Source organism: Melanostigma gelatinosum, assembly GCF_949748355.1.
Source record: "Melanostigma gelatinosum genome assembly, chromosome: 17".
In the NCBI taxonomy this organism is placed as follows: Eukaryota; Metazoa; Chordata; class Actinopteri; order Perciformes; family Zoarcidae; genus Melanostigma; species Melanostigma gelatinosum.
In genome coordinates, this window is record NC_136650.1 from 11,535,504 (window position 1) to 11,552,068 (window position 16,565).

Sequence of the window (16,565 nt, forward strand, 5' to 3'; positions counted from 1 at the left end):
TCGGTAACAATATATTTTGTGCATAAATGGATATATGGAATAAAGCTTTAAAAAGATCCCTGCCGTTACAGAAATATAATGGAAACGATTACTTAGTTAGGCCTTGATATGTTTTTGTTTAGCTTTTAATCATTGTCCACGTTGCATTTTGTAAAGTTGATTTTATTTAATTATTCTGCAAATGTTAATTGTTGTCATTATTGTACATATATTTTAGCATGAGATTATGTTGGGGATTTTGTCTCATTAATACTCGCTGTAGACTGTTGTTCATTCGTTGTAATTATATATTTTCAAATCGTCCTATATCGATTTAAAGTTCTCTGAACCATCTTTAGTGAGTATTCTGCGCAGAACTCGTCTGCGCAGGCCAGCGAAGAGATAGCAGCGCAATGCACCATGGGACTTCCTTTCTCTCCGAGGCCATATTGGAGTTAACTTACAGTAAGACGAGCTCTCAGTTTTTTGATTAAAAGTAACCAGGATTCATTCAATTTTACATTTTGTTATCATCCAGACATTAACGATAGTCTTCTCCTTCCCTCCTCTCGCCCGCAGGTTGGCCGGTCAGGACTAAACCGCAAAAATGGTGGCCGCAAAGAAAACGGTGAGTGGCGTTGGCTCGGCCCGTAGTGCACGCGCTGCTTTAGGGCCAGGCTGCTGCTTCACGTGGAGACGTGTTTCTGTCAGGGTCTGCTAGCTAGCAATGTAGCTCTCCGTGTAAACGTATTATTTAAACTCAAAGTGTATATTTTGTGTTCAATCAATTCGGCTGCAAATATATGAAAGCATGTATCGACGGTCTCTTCGTTTACTCCCATCCACAGTCTGTTTGTCGACTAGTAGCTATAATACTGCAACGGTATAACACCGGCAGTGTAGCTCATGCTACATTGCTAAATCTAACAGAAAAATGTCAATATGGTGTCAACAATCCCTGCTAATTCTACGTTATCAACATATTAAATGGGCTGACCTCCTTGTGTTCTTTTTGTTAAATGGCAAATGTATTATTCCCACAGTTTGGTTTAGTGTGAACGCGACGATGAACAAAAGCTGCAGGTTAGATGGCGTTTCATAGCTTGTGTGCTGTCACTAACTTGAGGTATGTGTATCTGTTTCTGTTTGTTCAGAAAAAGTCCATGGAGTCTATTAACTCCCGTCTCCAGCTGGTGATGAAGAGTGGCAAATACGTCCTGGGCTACAAACAGTCCCAGAAGATGATTCGTCAGGGAAAAGCCAAGCTGGTTATCCTGGCCAACAACTGCCCAGCCCTCAGGTATACAAGGAATATCAATACATTCATATTTATTCTATTAATGTATACAATTACATTTAGTGTTAGTTGTTGTTAGCAAGTAGTTACACCAGAGTGTTGATGTGACTGAGTCATTATGGTTGAAAGACCATGTAGCATCAACAACTTTATATTAGCACACTGCATTCACAAGGTGTGCTCGTGCAAAGTTATGCTACATGTTCAAAGAACGATTAAAAAACTTAGTTAGTCTGATTTCTGTTAAGGCATCGGAGCCGTTTCACAGGTCTGCTTCAATGCCGATGTTGTGAAGCACAACAGGTCTAAAAGGCTGATTCTATTGAAACGTGTTCAGTTAATCACTGATTATTGGTGTTAACAGATTCAAAGGTAGCATGTCTTGTCCTTTCTTTAGGGCAAGGTTTCTGTATTTGTATCTGCTGCTTTGACTCACATTTTTCCCTTGTCTCTGTCCCCTTCAGGAAATCTGAGATTGAGTACTATGCCATGCTGGCCAAGACTGGTGTCCATCACTACAGTGGAAACAACATTGAGCTCGGCACAGCCTGCGGCAAATACTTCAGGGTGTGCACACTGGCGATCATTGACCCTGGTGAGTACCTACTCAGTATGGTGCAGTTGATTTCTAAACTTTATCCTTTCGCCACAAACATTGAGCTTTGTGAGTGAGCTTTTTGGGATATTGTCCTCTGAGGAGTGGTCCCAGCGAGTCTGTTTGACAGACCGTAACCTCTAAAAACACCAATAAAGTTTTCAACCACAACACTGTATTTCAGTAATTTGCGACAGAATATGCATTTCCATACAATGAACATATTTGCCAATATGCGTATTAGTATTCTATTACCAACACAATGGCATTCAACACATCAATTCAAGATACAGAGAGGTCAGAGGAGAATGTGTTTGTAACATGAGATTCATTGGTTTTTTTAATGTAATTTAGTGGCTTCTAATGTGAAGCAGTTCTGTGTTTGACATGCAGCTCAACAAATGACACAGCAAAAATGTCTCCATTGACCGAACTTAAAACATTTTGGGTCACTTGTTGATTAGTCACTTTCCTCTGTGTGAACTTTTTCCCTGTTGGACCTGCTCATGAGTTATGGTCCAGGTCAGGGCTGGTGGTTCGTTAGATAAGTCTATCAGTGCTTTGTGGACAGTTCATGGATGCTCAGTTGGGTACTTTTACCCTCATTGCCAACATAATGTACTAAAAGGACATATTTGAAAATATTTTTATGCAGGGATATAGTTGGATGTCTTTGCATTGTGTACGTGGCAAATTTTCTTTTGCTCTGCTGACTTTGTGTTCCTTTACTCTTCAGGCGATTCTGACATCATCAGGAGCATGCCAGACCAGCAGCAGCCACCTCAGTAGAGCTGGTCCCCCACCCCGTTGTTATAAATAAAGTCGGTGTTAACAGTTCATGCTGCCATCATTTATTTTCTGATATCAAGATACATGACACATCTGTCCAGAGACAATGCAGGTGTCCACCAGAGACAGTGTCATCTTGACTTTCTCAGATGACGTTATTCAATTAACAATTTCAATGTCCATGTGAGGGATTTCCTCTCAATTCTATAACACTGTTTACAATATGGGACTTAAAAGCAGAAGAAATAATTCTGGACACCAGATTTTAAATGGTTGATCTTGAGAGTCCAAAAAATCTTTTAGGGTATATTTTCTAACTTCCTTAAACCTCGGGGATGACGGTCAGCCGTATTAGCGGGGTGTAAAAGAAGTAAGGGCTCTCCTTTCAGAGGTATTAAAGGATTTAGAGTGTGACGTCTGCCTCTGTCACACAAGCCGATGATGTCCTCTGGCTTGAGTGTGAGAGAATATACTGACCAATACTAAGAAGACAAACAAATTATAAAATAGATCGAATTTGTTGGATATATTTATATTTAGTTTCTGAGTCAAGCAGACTTTTGAAAGAGGCTGTGTTCACACCACGAATGGTTGGAGCTCTGTTAAATACGTGACTTCAGAGAGCGATTAATAGAATGTGTGAAAGACTGCCTTGCTGAAGGGCAGTTTGGTAGCATTGGTGGATAAAGTCGGTAAAGCCTTATCGTCTAACTGCTGATGGACATAAAACGGAGGCTAACTAAAGCCTTTTTGGGCTCTTTCCAAGGAAAATAATTGAATCATAGTTGACAAAACAATCTTCACTCAAGGTTAACGTAATCTCTTCACCATATCAAGCTCAACTTCAAAGCCTAAATGGACAAGAAGTCCTCAGAATAACGAGGGCACCTACAGCTCCATGAGGACTGAGAAAGGCATGTGCTCATTAGGACCATGTGATGAGAAAGATAATTTAGGATCTTGCCTAAAAATCATCTGATTGCTATTTTCTTACGCATATGTTTTAAATTTATTTGAGGATTCATCAAATGTAACCAGATAGAAACTGTTAATATGAATGTTTGTTTCAGCAAATTATTACTAGGAACCTGAATACCGACAATATATAATATAATACTGGAACTTCAGATCTAGACCTGATGTCCGTGCCATTGGCCTAAGTTTGAAACTGATGCATCGTCCCCGAGATGGAGATATAAGCCGTCCACCACCCATCCAGTGGTTTGGCCCAGTTTTTCCACTCACTGCTTCCCTAAGCTGTTTTCTTGATTCCCAATTAAATCATCCCAGATGATCCGTTTCAGGTGCGGCAGATGCCTCGCACCGAATGAGGACAATTTCTAAAGCGGTTGTAGAATAAGATTTGAATTAACAAGCGTAAACAATCTGCACCATAAATAGAACGTGAAGCCTGTTGAGGGCCGTACCGCGTCCTCCAACACATTCATTTTTTACTGATTGTTACATTTTGGCTGATCTCAAATTATGCTATTTCCAGTTTATGTAGAACAGTCATTTGAATAAAAATCAATCAAGATCACAAGGCAGCAGAGTGTCAGGCCGTGTTGCTCACTAGAGTAAAGTGAGTATTGAACAGTTCTCACCTCAGTGAACATTTACAGGGTGCTAAGTGCTTTATATTCTCACACACAACATTGATCATAAACTTCCCTCATTGTCATAACAGACAGGAAATTACATAGAAAGTTTTATATCCTTGTGGGACACATTTAGTCGGTTTATTACTGGAAACAAAGAGTGCAAAAATATCTAATATTTATTCATATCCTGGATATTGTATTTAGTGATAAGAACATTATAAATGACAATTGAAAGGCTCTCCAGGTCATATAAAGTCTGCAGACAGATTTTTACAAAAACACTCTCGGGCTCTTGTGTCCTCTCACAGCGGATGTCACTGTACAACCCTCTATCTGCAGGCAACAAGCAAGAAAAGAGACAGAGTGTGACCCATTTGGGTCCCCCCCCCCTCCCCTCCTCCTGCCCTGTCCCAGTGGCAGAAAGTAGGTGAGTGTGTCTGTCTGGTGGCCTGCTGTCAGACCCAAGGTAATGCCAGCGTCCATTTTGAGGCATGCGGGTAAATCCTTGTTGATCTGCCAGCTTGTTCCTCTCCACTGAGGGACACTGAATTTCTGAGGGCAGCAGGATGTAAGCACATGATCAGCATCACAGTCATACTCTCAAAACTTGACTGTTTTTATGGCAATACATATTAAGTGTACAATTTGTATAGATTTATCATTTCTTTTGTGATAAATGTTACTTTTAAATTAAAACAAAGGATCAGCATTAGATGTGGCTTTAGAGGTAATTTCTTGGCATTGAATCAACCCAGTCAGCCTCTGGTGAACCACTGTGCCTAGTTTCCCCTATGAGGTGCATTTAGTGTTTTTTCCTAAGATGCCAACAACCCTATCCCAAGATACAGACACTGTAATTTGAATGAGAACAGCATTTTAGCGTCAGTCAGCTCCACATAATTCCATATTGGACAATTCTGAATCTCAGTGTAGCCAACACGTGTTTCACACTAACCAGCAAACATTGGTTTTCCTCAGGTCCACGCCTGCAAAAACATTGTACAGGGCACGAGTGGAAAAGCACAGGTGAAAATGATTCAATTAACGACGGCTGAATTCCATGGTTTTAGGGTGCTGGTACTGTGCATGCTGGAGTCATCGTTAGTGTTATTAGAGACACCTGTGTCAAAGTGTCTGCTGTAAAAACGAAAAGAAAGAGGTCCATGTTGAAGATTCATTTTGATTTAAAACAAGAAGATGGCGAACAACAGATTCATTATGAAAAAAACGTTAGTGGCAATAATATGCCATTTTCTTACCCCCATGGCTAATTTAAATAACATATATATATATATATATATATATATATATATATATAAATAACAGTAGATTTATGAATATTTTCATTGGTTCTTTTCAAGAAACAAACTGTTGACTCAATTAATGAATCCAGAAGCAGACAGCGGCTGATTTTGCTTTTTAATATTCACAATTGAAGACGAGCTCATGCAGATCCAACAAGAGGATGTGTGTGAATGGAAAGCAATGGAGAACAGTTTTGAAGTGATTCTAATAAAATGAGACGCATCAGTCATCCACTGGTCCAGATACTGTACACGCCTCTTCTCTAAACCCTGCAGCTGAAATCCTCCTTCAGCCACTTTACAATCTGCAGCTTTTCGGTCACATCACACAATGCCAACATAGACTGATGTTGTGTTTTAGAAGCTTGTACCGTCCAGAAGAGGGTGGCCGGTCATATTTACTACCACTTATCTACAGCATACTGTGGTAAAGGTGAACACAAACAAAAACACATCAGTTCCCAGTGAGCTCACGCTGACTTTAAAGTGCAATTTAATGTTCAGCTTTGTTGGATTTGCAAAAGCAGTGGTCAAAATTCACAAAGGGAAAATGACAAAAGGGCCAACAAATGGCTGGCTACATTATGAACTACAGCATTAGTATCAGTTGTTGAATGCATAGTCTGAAGTCGACAGCACATACTACTCAGGAGTTATTGGAGAGAATGGGATTAGGGTAATCTAATATCGTTTGTTCCATTATTATGTCTGATAATTGTCTGAATAGTTCGAGGCAAAAGACAAGCATCTAGCTTAATATATTGTATGTTGATTTTGTGCTACTACGCTAAGCTAAATCAGTGCTTTAGATGTCCATCCATCGTTAATTTCAAAATTATAAAAGGTACAAGGAGTTACACATAGCGCTCAAGCAAACACACAAACGGTCTCTGCATGTACAGCCAGCATGTTGCGCCGCCTTCATAGGAAAATGCCCTCAGTCCAGCTAAATTAGCTCAACTAAAAAGATCAGATTACACACCATAATCCATGTAAAAAAAACCACACACACAACAGAGCAGCTCGATGGGAACACAAGACAGACATTTTAACATACTGATGTTTGCACATGTTAGATTTTGCAGTATGTGTATTGCCTTTTTGGGTGTGAGTCTGTCGCGTGAGAAACATTTATGTTTTTGTGCTTCAAATTACACCGACGTCTTTCTCATCTTTCGAGATCTCGGAACGGACAGGAAATGGACAGGAAGGCAAACTGGAATATCTTGATTGAGATCAATGGATGAAGAAGGTTTTTCACTGGCAGTCAGTGGGTTACAGGTTTACAGACAGTGTGTTACATGGATACAAAAGGAAGACGGTGTTGATACTGGTCGAGAAACCTTTCTACAAAACGATTTCCTGCCAGACAAGCGACAGCAGTACACGTACGATATCACAAGAGGAAAGCCTTTCACTACTCACTCCTTTTTCACTGTTATACAAAAATGTCATACAAAAATACCTCGACATTACATTCAACTAAGGAATTTGTCAATTTCTGAAAAAAGTGCTCTTGCATAACTGATCATGTATGTCGCTTTCCCTCTCCCTCTCTCTGTCACTTTCTCTCTCTCTCTCCAGGTAGTTTCTATACAAAGACCGCGAGGGAGATTCACAGTATTGGGGGATTAACAGTTGCTGGCCAAACCGGTGCACGTTTCACTCAAAGAAAAGTGCAAATTACGTTGGGACAGAGTGTTCAGGGGGGTGCAAGAGTTGACATGCTGCCAGGGGACGGCAGCTGCCAAGAGAGGGAGCGTCGGTAGTGGTTGGAGTTGCTGCGATACTGTCCTCGAGTAGGACAGAGGAGACGAGAGGCGAGGAAAATACGTCACAACGTCCAGAGTGTTGGTGGTGGTGGAGGAGGGGAACGGTTGATGACAATACTGGCTCAGGGTCACCCTAATCTAATCAAAGGTTGGCAGGAATCCAAGCTGAAACCAGCCTTGAAGACTTCTGTCTCGTTTTCAGCATGTTCCAGCCAGCGCTGGGGTCCTGCTGTCGGAGGAGGGAGCCGTGGTAGCAGTTTGGGGGTATGGGGTCCAGCAGCGAGGACGTCACTCATGCCTCCATATACTGGGGAGGGGGCTCCTTCGGCGGCATGGCAAAGGCCTCCTCGTACGGTGGTAGCAGAACCTGAAATATAACGGATAACAAGAAAGAGTCTTTCAGTTTCAAAGCATACCTCGAATACATCTTTACCCATTATGATGATTGGGCAATTTGTGTGAGGACACTATAAAATGCACACACTCAGAATTAAGATACAGTTAATAATGTACATTGAAAATAGGAAGTGATTTCAGCCACAGCCCAAGTAACTGCTGCAGGTTTCTTCTCCTTCTTTCATACATTTCTAGCTGCAAGGATAACTTCCACACACATGCCTGGGCTTTAGAGGCCAGATTGCCTTCTCTCCATCAGAGGGTTTTTCTCTGTAAATGGTGTTATAAAACCAGCACTGCTGCTAATTCAGTGAGAGCGAACGAGCGAGAGAGAGAGAGAGAGAGAGAGAGAGAGAGAGCGAGAGAGAATATGCTCGGAGGGGATGGAATTGTGAAGCAGCCAGGGAGGCCCGCCAAACACATCACTGGGAGGATTTGAAATGAAGCGGACAAGCAGACAATTATGTAACATGTCCAGAAGAAGAGAAGAGGATGGACAGAGATATATAGAGAGAGGGGGGGGGGGGGGGGGGGAGACGACCCTTGTGCATTTGAATTGCATTTATATAAAAGCCCGGCAGATAAGCAGCTGGGTACTTGATTTTAGAGGCAGTAAAAAGCCATTTAGACACACTGCTGGCTCTCCAACAGTAGAAATAGATGGGGCGCTCTATTCATTCAGCTCTGTGTGCGGAGAGAAGGAATGCGGTGATAAAACCACGTCGTCACTATTCATGCTTTTATGAGGTTAACCTGGGTAAAAAGGTGAGCCGCAGATATTTGTTGCATTTAAATACTTCTCCAATTAAAATTCACACAGCTTGAGCCGCGGCCTTCCCTCTGACCTAGTTGCCTCGGCCGCTTTGTTTTTTAAATTCAAGTGTGGTCTTGGTTTCTGATTTGGGCCCAAAACACATTTGCTAAAAATATTAAGTTCATAAGATTCCTGACTGACACATAATACACGAGATTTGGCGACATGATACACAATATGATATCACTACTGGATTCGTTGCTGCAATAAGAGTCTTTTTTTTTTCTTAAGTTGAAACAACGTCAGTAGTGTGAAGCAGGGCCACAACAACAACAACAAGGACAAAGCGACATGCAGATGAGGTGCTATGTATTGAGACGAGAGCTCGAGAGAAACAGATTAATGTCTAGTGTATCAGTGTGGAGGATTACAGACGGACACACAAATGGCTAAACTTAATATTAAGCAAATCCTGAACATTTCTAACTGCAGATTCTCACTTATAGCATCGTCACCTGTACATGTATGTAAGGACTGTAACATGACAGATATTCTATCTTTTTCTTCTTCTTATTGAAACAGTCGATTAATTGTTGTGAAATCGTCTGCCAGTGAAATGATTTTCCAAGCGGAACAAAAATTTTTTTTCTGCGTTACATGGATTCATTTAACTTCTCAAATGTGAGGTTGAGGTTAACGAAGTTGTTTGAGAATTTGCATTTAATTTTGCATTTAATAGTCTACTTTTCAGGCTCTAAATTGCTGCTCCAAGCACAATTCACGGCATATAATCATAATGGTGCAAGTAATGCCTACGATCCTTACCTTGTACATTTAGAGGTATCAACTCATTGAGCTGCAATAACATACAAAAGCAAATTCGGTTCACAGCTGAACATAGAATCGGATAGACTGTAATGAAGTTAATGTGCCAAACAGGGTCATTCTGGGCTATTTTTGCACCAATGTTTGAAATTTAGAGGCCTTTACATACACAAGCACACATTCGTTTTGCCCCATTGATTGTGTACAATGGGGCAAATACCTAGAATTTGGAATCAATTTGTCCCGCCGCCCCGATTACCTCCAAGCATAGTGATATAAAAAAACACTTCAAAGCCTTTATGGAAGTTATCTTCCCCTTATGAAATGAACCGAAAGCTTGTAAGCCACCAACATAAATCAATGCTGCAAAAAATGCAATTATACTACGACGTGAGTGAGGGTGATTGTCAGTGTGTCCTTGAGGCTGAGGAACTAGAGGGTGGATGTGATTACTCACCGCGGTGTCATTGGTGGTGACGTAAACCAGGACTTCCGTGGTGCCCCGGCCGCTCACGTATCTGTAGCAGTTCCACACACAGCCAATCAGGTAGGCCTGTCCCCGGAGAGGTGCAAAAACAAAGACCTTTAACAGCATTGTCTCCACTTTTCATAATTACTGAGGCTGCTTTGCTATGATGTCATCCATTCATCAAGGTTCGGGATGCTGACGGCAGACATGCATCATATAATAAATGAGCTGCCTCTGCAACAAGGAAGGTCAGGGATACATGACAATTTGATACAGTTGTACAAATACAATGTTGCCTTTCTTGGTTGCCCATTAACATTTTAGCCAAGGCAACTCACCAGGCATCTCCTGCCCTCAGCATAGCTATGGTAGCACTGGGGTTTAGGTCCGTCTGGCTTGGCAGAAGAACAGGAGGTTCATTGTGTATGTGTGTGTGTGTGTGTGTGTGTGTGTGTGTGTGTGTGTGTGTGTGTGTGTGTGTGTGTGTGTGTGTGTGTGTGTGTGTGTGTGTGTGTGTGTGTGTGTGTGTGTGTGTGTGTGTGTGTGTGTGTGTGTGTGTGTGTGTGTGTGTGTGTGTGTGTGTGTGTGTGTGTGTGTGTGTGTGTGTGTGTGTGTGTGTGTGTGTGAGTAGCCCGCTGTGTCGGTACCTACGCCAGCAGTAAGCGCAACCGACCGACCAAGTAACCAGGCTGCCTGCTCGCCAATCACTTTACCATCTGCTGAGTTGACCTCTTCGCTGTGATACCAACTCCCGAACATTTTCAATCACGACGACAATGTGCTAGGCTGGCGCTGCGCATTGCCACAAAGTCTGAGTTTGACCATCTTGCCCATATAATTGCTGTTTCTGTATCCATCCAACCGTCTGTCCACGTGCGTCTGTCTATCTGCTGCATCCCTCCCTTCTCTCTCCAGCTCTCCTTCTTCCCGCCTGTCTCTATCTGTCACGTATGCAAAGTGCAGTCAAGTGGAGGATGTTGGCTTCGGCAGGAGCTTCAGCAGGTGCTGCCACTGTGCTGAGAGCCGAGGTTTAAGATCTGGCCCTTGTCCAGGGAACTGACTCAACTATCATCGGCACAGTAGCCAATGTATACTGTACATGCAGCCTGTCAACAAAAATGGGATTCTATTCATTTAGCTTGGCAAACTTCAGGATTATATTTATGTTTATAGCACACATATAAAAGTAGTTCAACTGCCCCATGTACTCTGAGCAGCAAGGCTCTCTGCCTGAGACATGACCTTTATAGCTCTTCTCTCTCTGTAAGTCCAGCAGTGCATCTTCCAGTGGCTGCTTTCTATCATAAAACCCCGGCTCTGGCTTTGGACGTCAGCCGAGAGCATTTCCAATCTGAGCTTGGAGAAGAAGCGGACCTGATTTGATTGTACAGATGACTGGAACTTCCTGTCCCATCTCGTCCCAGAGCATAGCTACGCCTAGAGACTCATCCATGCATTAAGGGGGAGTTAGCTTGACAGGAGTTTGTTTCCTGTTATCCCTGACCTGCTGCTCTCTGACTGTGTGGTAATCTCATGAAGAACATTGATAGTGGGATTGTTCACACTGGCAGATTTCATTACACATGCCATATGGTTCATACTGCATGAGGTGTGCACAGCGCGATACTTCATTGCCTTAATCACGTTGCAATACGATGAGTAAATCTATAAAAAAAAGGCAGTTCAGGGAACAAATGTTCAGTGTGTGTGTGTAATATGTAGACATGTGTTGCATCATCAATTCATTTTCAAAGTACACCGTTTTTCTATTCATCTGTTTGGACGTCATTCAGAGGGATGTTGTGGATTCAATTACAAAATCCAAAACAAAAAAGCCAAAGATGGGCAGATTGGGAGCATCTGCGGTGACGAAGAGACTCTGTGGGCTTACCTTGAAGGAGAGGATGCAGCCAATGAAGAGGAGGACTACAAAAATTAGGCACATGTTGTTGGTGGACATGATGTCCTCTTTGTAAGGGAATGTCCCCGGCTGGAAGGGAGGGAGGGATATAAATCACATAAATAAATGTCAGAAGATAAACAAAAGACAGGAAGTGTCCTTTTAAAAATCAGCACCCGACAAAACCATCAGTCCTAAACAACCAACAAGTCTGAAATGGACTCCTAAGCTACATATCTGAGACCTGTGTTATGTTATCAAAACTATATAGTAGTAGAAGTATACAACGGTAGTAGTAGTATTGTCAATAAATGTAGCTGTTGAAGGGAAATAGTTCTCACCAGCTGCTGGAGGTAGTCCTGCACCGTGTTGGGATAAACAACCACACTTATGGCTACCAGTGTGTTGAGGGCAAAGTCAAAGACTTGGTAGCAGAAGAATGGAATGATCCAAGCCGCATGTTGCTGTGTGGGAGAGATTGAGAATAGATGAAGAAAGTCAGTGAGAACAAGGGCAGGATGTTGTTGTTTTTCGAGGTCAGATCGTTTGTTGATTTACCTTGTAAGCACCATATGTCGCCATGCCACATATGAGAATCATGAGCAGGGATATTGCAGTGGCTATGCAGATATCTGTAGAAGCAAAAACACAAACAAACGCAACAATGTGAGAACAGATAATCTAGTTTCGTGGAAAAAAACAGCCATTATATTTCACTTGAACTCTTAAGTCCACTGAGGTAATCCAAAAGTCTTCACGAGGACGTGGATTTTACAAAACAAAAAGCACCTTAAGTAACCTCGCTATTTTTAGCACGCAATCTGCCTCGGACAAAACATGAACAGCAGCATGTGGGTGATTGTTATGCAAGACGCGCTAAATGTAACAACCCTCTGACGGTCACGTTACAGCCGTAAAAACGGACAGATGAGATGCCTGTCAGCAGTACAGGGCTCCACTGACATCAAGTTAAAAACAGAATATCTGCACGTGTCCTGTTCGGGGAAAGGGATCCAAAATTCACCATGCAACAGTTATCAAACTTGGTATTCAGAAACAGTAATCGCTGTGAAACAGTAGAATCAATACATCCCCTGGTGGGGTTTTTCTCAGCATTGTCAGCATGAAAACATTACAATTTCCTTGACTCATGAAGGACTGAGAGCCACGTCTGTACATCGTCGTGACTGTTGGTGAGCACCCAGCAACGTTGCCTTGAACAGAACTGTGTTAAGACCCAGGAAATGATGATACCCTTCCATCTTAATCCCTCCCTTGCCGCACACACACACACTGGATACAAGGACAGATGTTAACACATACTATATATAAACAACACATGCAGAAAGAAATGCAGTCACCCCACACCTACAAAAAAAAAAGAAAGTCGTCCACACGACGCTATCAGTCAAGACGGCCCTTTCAAATCCGATAGAGAATTAGAGCGCGTCGGTTTTTTAAAATTCAGAGGAGCCAGTGACGGGGTCTGCGGTGCTCCAGAGTGACGATGATAGCTGCCGGAGGGGGGAAAATACTGCAAACACGCATTCACGCTGATGTGTTCTGTATGGAGCCGAGCCTACTCAGCTGTGTTTGTGCTGAGACCTGCACTGTGGGAAAAGAAGTGGTGGGCAGAAAGGAGAGGGGGTTTTAGAGCTGCAGAAACACATGGGGATGTGTGTGCTGTTGATCTGTACGGCCACTGTCATACAGAGCTGGGAGATAAACCCCAAATAATAGGGCCATTGAACATTGATTTTGTCTGGATATGTACTAACTGTACTAATTTGATATGGCTTAAATTTGCATTCACATTCTTAGAGTGTTATTGTTAGACGATTCAAGCTGTGTAACATCAACTTTAAATTAAACATATGTGCTCTGGGAAGAGATAAATGCACTGAAGACCAACACAGTGTTAGGATTTTTTTTGACTGCATGTCATTCAACTTTTTTAGCCATCTTGTGTCATTAAGGTCACACACACTCCTGATCTAAATTGTGTACCATGCAATAAAAATGGAAATAAATTGTCCTTTGGGATTATTGTGGAGGTATTCTTTTTCTTTTCATGCGGAATAACAAGCACGCCTCATCGAGGACATCTAATCCAAGATATGCCACGTCAGACACGTGGCGTTGAGGGGATTCGTTGCACTCACTTGCATCGTCCATGACATCGATGTCAGTTCCCAGCTCGGTGCTGGTAAGGTGGTACCGGTATTGAACCGGGTCATTGAGAGCCGACAGCAAGATGAGTAGGACCACCGCATTGATGAGCTGTGGGGGAAATAAAGATCAATGTTAACAATACATTTCATATTGGAGTATATATATATATATCCCTTTTTTAGGTTCTTGGGTTAACCTCCTGAATTAATTGATCAGATGGATCAGGGCTTTTTCTTGGAGTGTGACGAAAGTAATTGAGATGAAAAAGTTTGAGACAGGTTTTTGAATGAGTCACTCTTTATGATGTGATACAGGCCAACAGCTCAACTTGTTATAATTCATATTATTAAGTACTCCATTGGTTCTTTACTGATTAATTATTAAAGAAAATAGTCAAACATACCAATCAAAATGCAGATTCAAAGTGCTTGTTTTGCGCAACTTAGTCCCCAATGTAAATAAATGTAATTCACAAAAATGGAGAAAAGCAAAACATCAGGTGCTAGAAAGAAAACTGTTATGTGTGAAATTGATATTTGTGGAACTGCTGCACAGGTTCAGTGCAGCATCATGCCCAACCAGCATGATGAGAAGAAATGACCATGATCCTGTACATCAGTGTTAGATATCAAAACACCTCATGGAGGCAACATTAAGTGTGTTTTCCTGGGATTGGCTGGACGACATCTACTTGATTAGTAGTAGGGTCACAGAAGAGAGAGGGACTTAAAGGTCGGGGATTTAACAGGCTTACTGAACTATGTTTACAACTTCATCCCGTGGTTAAAACCGGAAGCAAACTCTATATTTAAACTGCTACAAATATAGAACAAACCAAATGTGATGGGCTGGTAAAAGTTATTTCAGCACAACAATAAGTGAACGTTAACTTTAACGGTATAATGAATAACGTTACAAACTGTGCTTATATATATATATATCTTATGTGCTGATGCTATTCATTAAAATACATATATATATATATACTATAAATAAGAGCTTTGATCGGAAATAGTGGCGGTTGATTAACTAACACTATATGTATCCACTAGCACCCGAGGACATCCTCAAAATGGCAAATCACAAAAACAAATGAAAAACAGCAGGAACTTCGCTTTCTATTTGAGCTGTTTCAGTCAAACTCAATCGATATTTATCAATTCTTCAATCTAATATTGTACATATTCACTGTATTTGTGGACATTTGTGCCTGACATCGAATGAAAACCTCACTCACCATGTACCATATCCCCAGAATAATGGTGCCTGTCCGTACATGGCAGCACAGGCAGCAGCTCGTCGAGTACCACCGGTCCCACGGAGAAATCATCGTTGATCCTGCTGCGATGTTCACGTTATTTTATGAATGCCACCAAAAGAAAGAAATGAATTATTCAAAGGTACTACGTGCTAAAAAAGAAATAAAGGTGGAATACTTGGCGTCCTTCCAGCGTATGTTAGAGACGATGTTTCTACTGTTTCCGCGAGCGGACTCCTGACAAACACGGAGCGTTAATCTGGCTCTCTCATCCCCGGGAGTCACGTGACCAGAGGACGGGAGGACGGGGGGGGGGGGGGGGGGGGGGGGGGATTTGTGTTGTGTTTTAATGAGAGTTGGAAAAGTTCGACAAAAAAAATCAAAACCAAACAGATGAAAGGTAGTAAACCACACCTCTTTCATTTGAGAAGTCGGACAGAGTAATGCCACTTTTGGGTTGAATTTCTCACAAGTTGTATTTAGGGTTAGAAGTCGATATCACCTGACTCGAGTCACAAGCTAAACTGGCCGGCAGCCACGAGTCCAGAGTTTCTGTTTTTGACTCCCGTTTTCAAACCTCAGCAAGAAGAAAAAGTTTGCACATCAAAGAAAATCCCATGAATTTTGGCAAATGTAACCCTGAACATGCCCTGAAAACATTACTTTTTTTGTGATCAGTGATTAAACAGATGTATAACTCATATGTTACTATGGAGGACTTCATTTAGCCGGATCCTTAGGTTGCTTCCTCCTGTCTCTAGTGCAGGGCTGAATTATGGACCTTGATCAAGTGCAATAGAGCTCCATTTTGCATTTTGTCTTTGTGCAAACATCCTGGACCAAGCCTGACAGATGAGCCGGTGACAACAGCTCTAAGCTCTGGTGGGTGGACCGCATCATCGACACATAAGGGGATTTTCCTCTCCTGCCAGGACTTAATACTGACCAGACTGCCACCTCTAATGAATGCTGGAACGCAATCTGAAGAGGACTTAACCAACGGATGGTTCAGTTTTTCCAGCTTTAAACATTTTCCCATTTAACTTACTTCAAAAGAGAGTGTTTGAAATGTTAAACAGATGTATTTACGTACGTGTAAAGAGAGAGAGCTTTGACATAATGACTGGAAATACAAAGTCTTATAATCCTTCCTTGTCAGACCCGCAGAACAATACAATCCCAAAGCCAGTGTTCGGGTGAACTGATTTGTTAGTTTGGCTTTAAATAGTCACCGCTGACTTGTTTCAGGATAGAACTCTGTGAGAGACCTGTGAGTTTCAGACACGTGGGACTTTGGATGGATCTTTTTTTTCAAACAGCATTAGCGAGTGATTTTCATAGCAGGGGTTTGAGCAACTGAAGTACCACCCATTAGAGAGTGACCTTTACTAGTAACATAGCGGCCTTTCATACACACACAAACAGGAGTGATGAGTACAACAATCCTCTGGCAG

At 41.9% G+C, this 16,565-nt stretch overlaps 2 protein-coding genes across 3 annotated transcripts; one reads left to right on the top strand and one right to left on the bottom strand.

Moving 5' to 3' along the window:
- The first annotated feature begins 392 nt into the window (after window positions 1-392).
- Window positions 393-2,708, top strand: rpl30 (ribosomal protein L30). The gene is made up of 5 exons (XM_079287881.1): window positions 393-444; window positions 559-607; window positions 1,134-1,279; window positions 1,741-1,871; window positions 2,608-2,708. The coding sequence occupies exons 2-5, from the start codon at window positions 587-589 to the stop codon at window positions 2,658-2,660; spliced, it is 351 nt and encodes a 116-aa protein (XP_079144007.1). The 5' UTR covers window positions 393-444; window positions 559-586; the 3' UTR covers window positions 2,661-2,708.
- A 2,999-nt stretch (window positions 2,709-5,707) lies between these two features.
- Window positions 5,708-15,347, bottom strand: laptm4b (lysosomal protein transmembrane 4 beta). 2 transcript variants are annotated; one of them, XM_079288754.1, is made up of 8 exons: window positions 15,091-15,347; window positions 13,844-13,961; window positions 12,240-12,313; window positions 12,023-12,145; window positions 11,673-11,771; window positions 9,770-9,865; window positions 9,313-9,343; window positions 5,708-7,704 (listed from the first exon to the last, which is right to left on the bottom strand). In XM_079288754.1, the coding sequence occupies exons 1-8, from the start codon at window positions 15,181-15,183 to the stop codon at window positions 7,466-7,468; spliced, it is 873 nt and encodes a 290-aa protein (XP_079144880.1). In that variant the 5' UTR covers window positions 15,184-15,347; the 3' UTR covers window positions 5,708-7,465. The 2 variants fall into 2 exon arrangements, with proteins under 2 accessions (XP_079144880.1, XP_079144881.1); XM_079288755.1 differs by lacking the exon at window positions 9,313-9,343 and having other exon boundaries at window positions 7,497-7,704.
- Window positions 15,348-16,565: the final 1,218 nt, after the last annotated feature.

Coding starts and splice junctions, on each gene's coding strand:
- rpl30 (XM_079287881.1), top strand. CDS start 587: ATGGTGGCCGCAAAGAAAACG. Junction 608..1,133: donor TGGTGGCCGCAAAGAAAACG/GTGAGTGGCGTT, acceptor CTGTTTGTTCAG/AAAAAGTCCATGGAGTCTAT. Junction 1,280..1,740: donor AACAACTGCCCAGCCCTCAG/GTATACAAGGAA, acceptor TGTCCCCTTCAG/GAAATCTGAGATTGAGTACT.
- laptm4b (XM_079288754.1), bottom strand. CDS start 15,183: ATGATTTCTCCGTGGGACCGGTGGTACTCGACGAGCTGCTGCCTGTGC. Junction 12,314..13,843: donor CGATGTCATGGACGATGCAA/GTGAGTGCAACG, acceptor TTGCTTCTACAG/ATATCTGCATAGCCACTGCA. Junction 11,772..12,022: donor AGGACTACCTCCAGCAGCTG/GTGAGAACTATT, acceptor CCTCCCTTCCAG/CCGGGGACATTCCCTTACAA.